The sequence below is a fragment of the Notothenia coriiceps genome, unplaced genomic scaffold (assembly GCF_000735185.1).
Source record: "Notothenia coriiceps isolate Sejong01 unplaced genomic scaffold, NC01 NC01_scaffold00000659, whole genome shotgun sequence".
Lineage (NCBI taxonomy): Eukaryota > Metazoa > Chordata > Actinopteri > Perciformes > Nototheniidae > Notothenia > Notothenia coriiceps.
The window spans coordinates 152,327-163,076 of NW_011333360.1; the positions used below are offsets into that span (position 1 = coordinate 152,327).

General features: G+C 38.7%; 1 protein-coding gene across 5 annotated transcripts in view; it reads left to right on the forward strand.

The window, feature by feature from the left end:
* The window catches only part of asic4a (acid-sensing (proton-gated) ion channel family member 4a), a 34,099-nt gene extending 25,370 nt beyond the window's left edge, over window positions 1-8,729 (forward strand). For 2 of the 5 annotated variants that reach the window (XM_010783056.1, XM_010783071.1), the window contains exons 6-11: window positions 1,951-2,104; window positions 3,777-3,868; window positions 4,027-4,106; window positions 4,347-4,475; window positions 4,604-4,714; window positions 5,694-8,729. In XM_010783056.1, the coding sequence (XP_010781358.1) occupies window positions 1,951-2,104; window positions 3,777-3,868; window positions 4,027-4,106; window positions 4,347-4,475; window positions 4,604-4,714; window positions 5,694-5,828 (701 nt within the window). In that variant the 3' untranslated portion in view covers window positions 5,829-8,729. The remainder of the gene's footprint in view (window positions 1-1,950; window positions 2,105-3,776; window positions 3,869-4,026; window positions 4,107-4,346; window positions 4,476-4,603; window positions 4,715-5,693) is intronic. The other 3 variants (XM_010783064.1, XM_010783086.1, XM_010783079.1) reach the window with 3 other exon arrangements.
* Window positions 8,730-10,750: the final 2,021 nt, after the last annotated feature.

A 10,750-nucleotide genomic window follows, 5' to 3' on the forward strand; every position in this document is an offset into this window, starting at 1 on the left:
CCCACCACCATCCTTTAGCTTTGACTCCGGCCTCTCTCTCCTCCACCTCACATCGTGACTGAACAAAGGTGCCTTGGTTTCAAAGGCGTCGCGGCTGCAGTAAAAAAAATTGGTCACAATTATCATTTCCCAGCTAAATAAGCCAGAAATGTAATTATGTCTCTCTTTGGTGAGTCAGAAACCTATTTAGAATATGGTTGAATGAAATCTTAGATATATCTCACAAGAGAGGACCATATTCATGTGGGTCATTTTCCTGAATCGACTAGCGTGAATACATTCACCCCCCATGAAAGGTAATAAATTAGAATATCATTTATATATTTATATTGTAAGGTGTTTTGTTCCTATACCAGACAATGATAATATGCCAGCGTGCTTCTGCATACACATGACCTTATTGTTAGAGTTATAAAATACATAAATCATCAATTTGTAATTACTGCTTTCAGTGCTCCCTCTCCCGCCTTTGTCTGGACTGAATGCATTTAGAATTTGAAAAGAGATTTGGAAAAGCTATTTACTCCCCTGTGTACTCACTGTTGTTTCAGAGTTAGGGTTTTGAATATGGATGTGTAAACGTGTGAGCAATTCCTGCCTCCAAGTTAATTGGGTGTAAGTCTACGTATGCATTTGGCATCGTCATCATTCGTTCTCAAAACAAATGTCGTAATTATATTGCCGTTAACACTTTTGACAAAGTAATTGTCTGAAATAATATTGTTAGAGTAACAAATCATTTTTCTATCCAAAATGATATTGGTCTGTTAATCTTATGTTATCTGTTTCTACTACGTTAGAGACCACTGCTGGAGAAGCCTTTAAAAGCTGATTTTGTGCACATTCTATCCGCTAAATGATTTTCTGCAAACTGTTGATTCTCCATTCAAAGGCTGTAATGAATTTGTTCACCCTCAAAATCACCTATACATCAGGGAGAAACATTAACTGCTAGTAATTTTCTGAGCATATGAAGTAATACAATTAAATGATAATGAGCTCTGACTGCTCCTTTTTCGATAAAAATACACATTTTAGCCTCTATAAACCCTCCTATCTGTACTTTGTGAAGTATTGGAGAAAAAGCCTAATTATCTCTATCAGCTGAGATATAGAAAATGTTGTCCATCAGCACACAATTATATTTGTCAGGTAGCTTTACATGTCTCATAAAAACTGTTGCTATGGTTACCTGCTGTCTAATGTCCGTGGTGGATAAACTGTTGACTGGAACTGTGAATTAAGTGTTGTTACACGGACGCCTGCAAACCAATAAGAAAAGTATAAAAAGTATTTCAATTTGAAACTTTAAAGTTACACCAACCAATATTATACAATATAATGATATGTGTCGCTCATAGTGACAAACCCACAAATAATTATCCCGATGCACTACGGAGCATTTTAGCATCTTTTAGCTAGTTGTTTTGATCTTACTGTTTGGTTGACTCACCGCTATCTTCAGCCTTGTTTACACCTGTAGAACATTGCTGTTTTTAGTGATGTAGTATTGGGTATAAACGCATTGTATTCTACCAGTCTGGCATCAATAACACACAGACAAATTAAGCTAGATGGTAAACATAGAATTCAGCACGTAAATAACCACATAGAAAACAGTGAAAATGAAAAGTGAAAATCAGTCTTAAACTTGCCAAGTGGCCATAAACACAGCTACAGCATTGCACATTTTACTATAGCCATTACTTCTTTATGGGGTGATAATAGTGTGCAAATGTTGTGTTTACAGCCTGTTCTGCTGCACCCAAGTACTAAAAAAGTATTAGTATTCTTATAGGACACATTCCCTTTCCATTCTACTTTTTCATTTGTTGCAGCAAGTGTTTGATTCTTTGAAGTATCCTGTATGTTTCTCTGGTAGAAGGCCAACAAATGGTCACCTTAACTGATCCAGTCTTTAGCTGTTAAACTGTTTCCATTGTGTTGCAGCACAGCTACAGAAGAACACTGGGGATACCTGTCCATGCGAGACGCCTTGTAATCTCACGCGCTACGGTAAAGAGCTCTCCATGGTGAAAATCCCCAGCAAAGGCTCTGCTCGCTATCTCTCCAGGAAATACGACAAGTCAGAGGACTACATCAGGTACCAGACTAAACTCTCGTACGGGCAGTGATGTGCTGCCTCATAAAATGGGCCATAAACTATGACCTCCGGTGTGTGATAACAGAAACCCATCCATAAATATGAACAAAAGTCGATTACATGTTTACAGTACAAGCATCAGTTTATGTTTTGACTTTGGGTGAATTGATGCTCTACTTTAAATTAAACAACACATGTAATCTGAACTCTCCATGGTCAGACTGCCACACAAAAATTTCTAATGTAATAGATACTCCATTAAAGGGATACAATCAAGAAGGGTTTTGTCCCAGTACTCGCATTAGATTAGATTAGCCATTCTTTTTTTCTAAATCATCAAACTGCAAATGTTATTAAGATAGTTTCATTACTTTCATGTTTTTAGCACTACACACAAAACCAAACTACTGTAGAAACAGTCCAAATGTCAAAGGAGGTCCAATCTTCAATTCAATCCCCATTGAACATTTTACACAGAATTATTTGACATTGTGCTTGTATATATTCGCATTTTTTTTTTAAAAACACTTCCATCGCAATATTGTAGAATCTGGTCAGCACAGATGATTGATGTCTGTAGTTACTTTTGTAGCAGCTTCAGCAAGTCAGCGTTAGAAGTACTCAGATCCTTTACTTAAGTAAAAGTACATACACTATGGTCTTTAAGTAATCCACTCCAAGTGAGTGATTTCAAAATGTAAAACTATAAATAAGCATCAAAAGTACTCATGTTGCACGATGGCCCTTTTCAGAATAAGCACAAGTACAGAGTTATTATTAGCTAAATCAAGTATCAAAAGTAAAAGTACTCAGAAAGTGTAGAATAGTATGCAGAATCGATGTTCTCACAGTATGAGATTATTTTGGTTATAATGCTTTTATACATGTAGTTGGCCAATGTGGAGCAAATTAAGATACGTGTAGACCAGTACTACTATACTGCATTATACAATATCAGCATATCATGTGTTTTATATAAGTAACTGTGAGTGTTAAATAAATGTAGTGGAGTAAAAAGGACAATATTTGCCTCTAAAATGTAGTGGAGTAGAAGTATAAAGTAACACGAAATGGAAATACTTGAGTAAAGTACAAATATGTCAAAAATAGGACTTCAGTACAATACTTGAGTAAATGTACTTAATCACTTTCTATCACTGAGGTTAGTAAATGGGGCAATTTGCTCGGATTCATTTGTCAAACAGGCAGGGATTTGACTTTTTAATCCTGTTCTACAACAATGAACATCACTAATATTCAGATAATAATCAACCTAATGCATTTACAATGTGCTTATACTGTAATTCCTCTCAGTGATTAATAGACAAGAAAGTGGTAGAAAGTCAACATGCTTAAACTAAAGAGCTCGGAACACTTAATGTGAGCAGACTTTCTAAATCCGGAGACATCAGAGACGTGTCGATGAATGAGCTGTCTGCGCTCGTTCTGCTCGTCTCAGTTAAACCCTGAAACACCTCATTATCTCACAATCTCTGGGTAGATCTGTGTAGAGCGCTGTAGGCCTGACAGTCCCATCATAACAATTTACAGTGAGCGTAAAGATGACTGGGAGTGGTACTTCTCAAATGATGTTAGATTTGTAGTGAATTTAAAAACAGTGCAATTGTATTTCACTGCGTTTTACACCCGCCCTCCTCTTGTTCTTTTTCAGAGACAACTTCTTGGTCTTAGATATCTTCTTTGAAGCTCTGAACTATGAAACAATTGAGCAAAAGAAAGCCTACGATGTTGCGGGTTTATTAGGTGAGATTTCTGTCACTTTATTATCTCTTCTCAGAATATAATAAGTGAATTGTAGATGCTGAGTGAAATGTGTCTTTACAGTAGCTGCACATATTTGTGTGAGTAACAAACATGAACTGCTTTAACATTTGTTGCTTCCTATGGCTGTTTCTTTTCAGGGGACATTGGTGGACAGATGGGCTTATTCATTGGAGCCAGCATCCTGTCAATCCTAGAAATACTGGATTATGTCTATGAGGTATAGTGCCTGCAAACACACACCAGCCAATCACAATGTGAGATCAGAACTAATCTGATACATATAATTTTTTGTCCAGCAAGAGATGTGTTACGGACCGTTATACCTGTTAGAGAAAAGACTACATTTGTGAAAAATGTGTTTGTGCGGGGTACATATCACTGTTAATCCTGAGCATCAGAAAATCAATCAGACTAGCATCATTTGTTATGCATGTGAGGAGTTTTATTTGATTTCCAGGCTGCCGAAAGTAATTTCCTTTCAGGTCTGTGCCGAGGACGTCATACTAACCCAGATCATAAAATGAACGCCGTCCTCAGCTGTCTCCCCTTTAAGCTTCCAGCCGGCTACCTGCTGACTGCCACACATGTAGGCATAAAGCAAAATCAGAGCGAGGGGCTGTAATGCAGACATCACAGTAATGAACTCCTCACTTCGCCACCTCTCCCCCTCTCATCTCTGCTCTTTTCGCCCTCCCCGCTGCTGGGTAAAACCAGGTGATCAAGCAACGGCTACAACGTCTGCTGAGGCCGCAGAAAGAGCAGAAGAAGAGCAAGCAGCAGCCCAGCACTGTTGCAACAGTGGGCCTCGAGGAGATGAAAGCAAAGGTACCACACACTGTACGCTAACAAATAGCTGCTGTTCTACCCAGTACACAACTTCCCCTGCAGCACTGTAACAGCATGAGGAAACTTCAAGACAATCATTATTAATATTTTAAAATGATGTCTAATGTTCTGTTCCCAATTAGCCTTAACCACGGAGTGTCCTCCCCTGGAGCTTGGATTTGTTGTTGCACAACTTCACCCTCCTTAAATCTGAACAATACACCTCTTGTCTTATAAACCATCACTGTGTCTCAATTCAACATGATAAACCAAAACAGGTTTTCCATTTCTAACCAGCCAACCAGTGGAAAACAAAGGAGCATTTATTCTGTTGCTGTTCAGTATCTGCAGCTTCGATTAGGTTTGCCTGGTGTGTCACCATTTATATTCCAGTAGAGATGCAGAAATACAATTAGTGTTGGACTATGGGAAGAAAACACCAGTGCCTATAGGAGAATTCATTGTCAATTCACAGAAAAACATTCAGCTCTGATACCTGAAAATAAAATAGAGGAATAAGAAGTCATTTATTCTCAGCTACTATTTACCTAAATATGTTTCTCCATTGCTTCCATGGCCAATTGTAAGTGTTGCTCTCAACATCTCACTGAATTATCAAAAAGTTACAGCTTAGAAAATAAACATTTTAATATCATCCTGCAACTTTTTGGATGCATTATGAAACATGACATACTTCATTTTGTACTTTCTCTTCTGAAAATGTTGACAGAACCAGGCTGCTTCCAGTCTTCTTGCTAAGCTGGATTTATTGCTTATTGCTTCTTAAAACTGCCTGGAGTGATCCCAAAATATTTCACTTTAAATTACATATGACATGATATCTACCGCAGGATGAACTTATGTCACTACTGTCAGGGTTTGGAATGGCTGTCAATAGATTATTCTCAATGTACATTCTCGTCTTAGATTGTCACGTTACTCATGTTCTTTGAAGCTGACGTGTTTGCTGTGCCCTCAGCAGGAGCCCAATGACATGACACGGAGTCACCCAGAGGGGGCGTACGCCAACACCGTCCTCCCCAACCACCACCATCCGCACCCTCACCACCATCGCCCCGGGCACCATGGGGTGTTTGAGGACTTCGCCTGCTAGAGCCAACCGACGTCCCCTGTCCTGGTGACACCAAAAGATAAAAGCTGTCTGTGTTCAGATCAATTACAGAGCCTTGACGTTTGCGTCGCTCCTTTGCTGTCACCAGTGAAAAGCTACAGCCAAAGTCGAACACCAAACTCGTGCTGCTAACAAAGCACTTGTACGTACAGTATTTAGGCACAAATTGGACACCGCTTTTCATTTTTCTCTCTGGACCCCTCTCATCTTCGTCCAGCTTCACGCGAACATGTGTTTTCAGGACTGGTTTTCGGTACATGATCACAAAGAACGACAGGAGGACCGCATGTCAACTTGATCCAGTTTATACTCCGATTATTTATTTATCAAGCTCAGATTTATTTTGTTTGTATCCTCTCCTCCATCTATTCCTTCATGGAAAACACTCTGTACCATGACATGTCGTTACACATTATGTAATTATTTAAAGAGATACTATTATCTACTGTATATGTTCTATATTGTATACAAGATGAGAATACTTACAGTAATCTCACTCATGCTACATCCATCAGAGATACAAGGGGGGTTATTTAGGCTATACTGTATGACCTTGGCTTAGAAGATCTAGCAGCATCTTTGATAAACTGTCTGCTCTGTGGTTAAGGTGTTAGAGTAGCATTGTACCTGTACATAAAACTTTAAAAGGAGAAAGTTATAAAGTTCTGTTTCAATGGTTGTTGTTTATCTTCAGTTAATATATAACTTATGTAATATGAATTTGAGTTATTTATACATTTTAGAGAAGACTTTTATACAACAATAACGATCACGATTGTAGCATTTACTGTACACTTTACGATCTGCAGATATGTCAGACTGCCAAACATCAATACATGTGTCCAGCTGACACACATGGACTGTATGGATTGTGACTATTATCTACATCTTTTCCTTTTATGCTTTTTTTCAACACTCAAAACCTGATTGAGAGTTGAATGATGTTTTCAGTTATGACATGGTTTTACTTCTTCTTATTCAAATCATTTCTGCCCACCATCCACTCTCCACTTTGGTTAGCATCATAACTTTAAGCTGACATAAGCAATAAGAAACAGAATTTTATTTTTTGCCGAGTCATCTCCGTCAGCTTGTGAGCCAGTACCACTGTAAAAGTGTAGCAGCCATTTACAGTTCAGACCCAGTGTGACTGTGTGTGTGCGTGCGTGCGTGCGTGCGTGTGTGTGTGTGTGTGTTTGTTTGTTTGCATGTACACTTTAACATTTTTCACACATGACTGAGCACATAGAGCTGAGCTGATGCGTGGGGCGAAAAAGTAAAATTGGAATAGTTAGAAAGAAAGTAGGGAGTTTTATTGCAGTGTGGCCGTTTTTATTGATTAAATGTAGGGTAAGGACGGCTCAGAGTTTAATTAAAAAAATTGCTCTGGAAAGCTGAAATATTCTTACTGGGATGCTTAATCCTCAATGGGCGGGACAAAGACACAAAAGAGCACAAGATGGCCGAGTGGGAATGAAAAATAAAAATAGAGACTTATCTATTCATCCATAATAATGTTTGTCTGCATCATTGAAGGTCAACTTGCTCTCTTATCCTTATGCACTGCAGGAACTTAACAACCTGTAACATCTGGATTCATATAATCTGGAAGTTTAAGCCTTCTTTCTCGCATTACAATTTATAAATGTATACGTATTACACTGTAACAGTGATACTAACTTCACCATAGAAGTGGGACAGACAACAATGGAAATAGTTGAGAAATTATTGATTATGTTGCACATGCATGCTAGCTCCAGGGCACTGCTGTTGATGGTGGTGAGAAAGGGGTCCAGCTCTTTGATCCACATTTTAGTTTTTCATCCGTTTGATTTTTTGTCAGCACTGTTCTACTGTGTGTCGTCTCTTCTTCTCCTTAATGGTTCCTTTAACCGGACGTCTTTGTTAACCTTGCAACCTTTTTTTATTTTTTTGGTTGTCCTGCTCAATATACATGCAGTTGTGAAACGGCAGTGGCTTTTGTTATGTTTGTTGTAATAGTTTTTGTTGTGCTGTGACGACACATCTGCTTGGTTGATCACTCTCGGTATCAGAATGTTTTAAATAAGGAGGCACACAGGGACCAGGAGCTAGTCAGATGGGGGTCCATGGGAAATAAGAACATTCTATTAGAAATAAATACAGCATTGACAATTTACTTCGAAAACATTTGGTTCAAATGTGTGGCCCTTGAACAGTGCAGTGTGCCCTAACACAGGTGGTATTACACTTCACCAGACCCTACATTGCCCCTGCCACCCCAGCCCAATGGCATTAGTGGCTAGTGGTTGACAACATTAAAAGAATGACAGAAGCTACATGTTAAGTTATGTTAAGTTCCTGTAGTAGAAAACGGCTTTGGATCTAATTAACTACGGATAGTACTTGTGTTTTTATAAGAATAGGCACACTTGCATCATTTTTTGCAAGTATTAGTTTAGCTTTGTTTTCCTCTTTAATGAAAGAAGCATTCAGAAATGACGAAATGGAAGACATGCAGTCTTTTTTTTATTAACTCACCCACAGAATATTAGACGCTTTGTTTTATTAGTGTGTCGTAATTCATCTTCTATATTTGAAAATTCACATTGTGTTGTATTACAGGAAATGATGTGCTTACTAATAACTAGACAATTGTTTTTGTCTGGGAGGAGATGTTGATCATGTTTCCCTCATGGCAACTGTTCATGCATTAGTTTTGGCTTCAAAACAGACATTTCATCCTGTTTTGCTGCCCTTTGTAAACAAATTGTGTTGCTACATATGACTACAGCATAACCCTAAACTGCACAAATCAAGCCTGCTTAAAGACAGGCCTTTGACAATCCACTCTGTATGTAATTCATAACAATTGTCTGGCAATGTATAAAATACTTAACATCACCGAAAATCATGTTAACAAATGTAGACATAATCTTTCTGTTAATCCTATCCGTGTTTTGGTTGCTACAACGTTGCTATTCACCACTTTAGCTAACAATGAGATTCCACAGTCCTCCATCTGTCAAATCCCCTCCTCCTGTCAAGTAATCATGGGCTATACATGGCCGTTTAATATTCATAATCATGTGTCACTTTGACATTTTCAAAAGGTTCCCAATCACAGTCTCTGATGGCATCCTGTACAGGCTATGCATAACAATCTTCTCCTCTGTCATCAATAATTGTAGCTATCCTCAGACGAGTCACACAGGAGGAGGGGGGGGGGTGTTGCGATGAATACTGGGCTGCATTATCACTGAACAGTTTTGTTTCAATGGTCAAGCCTGGGGTCCATGTAGAAAGCTTTCCTATCCTCCAGATGCTGAGCTATGTAAAACACAACCCGATTCATTCTGTATACAAAAGCATTAAGAAAAAAGAGGTTGATCACAAAGAGTTGATTTTACAGCAGTCTGAGAGAGGTGCCACAGGACTGAGCATGGGCGGCAAGTCTGTACTGTAGCAGATGGGACAACTTCCCTGCTTGATAACAAGTAGCGCACATTCCTGGGATTCCTCAGGGCTCTACTCTCAGCTCCCTTATGCACAGCTCTTTGGGCCTACCGTTTTATAGCTCCATGTCATTCAGTCACATGTGCTCATTATATTACCCATAAAAATCAATTTGATCCGAGCAGCCACCAATATTAACATTTTGAGATCTGCTGTTATGTCTTTCCTTTTTCAGCCCCTTTTATTTTAAGCTAAGAGGTCATCTGAGAAAAGAGGGCAGTCTGAGTGCAGGATGACACAAGCAGCTGTCAGCAATTCCTGAGGAAGAATGCCATCCCATATCTGACTGACAAGGAAATTGACCATCACTGCAGTGACAAGAAACGCTGACATTTTGTACAGATGTGTGATCTTGTGATTATTTTCTGTTAGAACACATTTTATAAATGTTAAATATGGTAAATACGATAACTATTAAAGTTTAGATTGGTAAAACCAGTGCCTCCTAAATCCCGAGCCCAACTCACTTTTTATTTGAAACTTGTCTATTTTTTCTTCACATGTTCCCATTTTGCCACAAATTGTTAATCTTTTCCACCACTGACTATATGACGTTGCTAAAAGAAAAATAGACTACAAGAAGACTCAAGGCTTGCCAAAGGTGGGTATTTTGTAGACAATAGGTAACAACTCATAGGGGCTTTCAACAAGGGCCATTATCTAGTTAGGACAAGTGATATATTGAGCACTTCGCTTAATTCTGCTCCTCAAAATACCATCCAGGTGAAACTGGGTTGTTAAAACTAAGAACATCTCGTACAAGTTTGCAGGGGGACTTGAAACAACTGTGTCTCAGTGTGGGAGGAGAAAGTATTGGGATCTAACGTAAAAAGAAGTACAAAATAATGACTTACAATTAAGTCCCAGCTGCTCTGTAGTTATGTGGTTTTACAGCATGCCTCAGGGTAGTACACATAGACCCTTGAAATAACTAAAGCTGTAATTAAGGATGCAACGTTTTCCCTGTTTTTACCCAGCCCAGACATCAGGAATACCTCGGCTCTGACATGGGCAGGAATGTTAACTGCAAGCCACTGAGCGCACGCTGGGAACATGGAGATGACATTATTACCAGTGGGTATTAGAAGAAATATTTCAGTTGTTGTTCAGTAACGCTGCTCACCTCAGCTGCCTGTCCTGGTCTTTCACCTGCCGACAGTTACGCGCTCTTCTGCTGACACCTAAAGGACAAACTGGATTCTGTAGATTTAATGCAAAATAAATCTTATCGTAAAAAACAAAACAACAAAGAAGAAATGTTATACAAATACTCTTTATTTAAAAATTACAATAATTCACATTTCATTTGGGAATTACAGCACACAATTAAATGTGATGAGCATTCATTAAAATGTATCGCTTTGGTTATACTAGTACCCATATCCATAAAATAATGTAAACCTATAGGT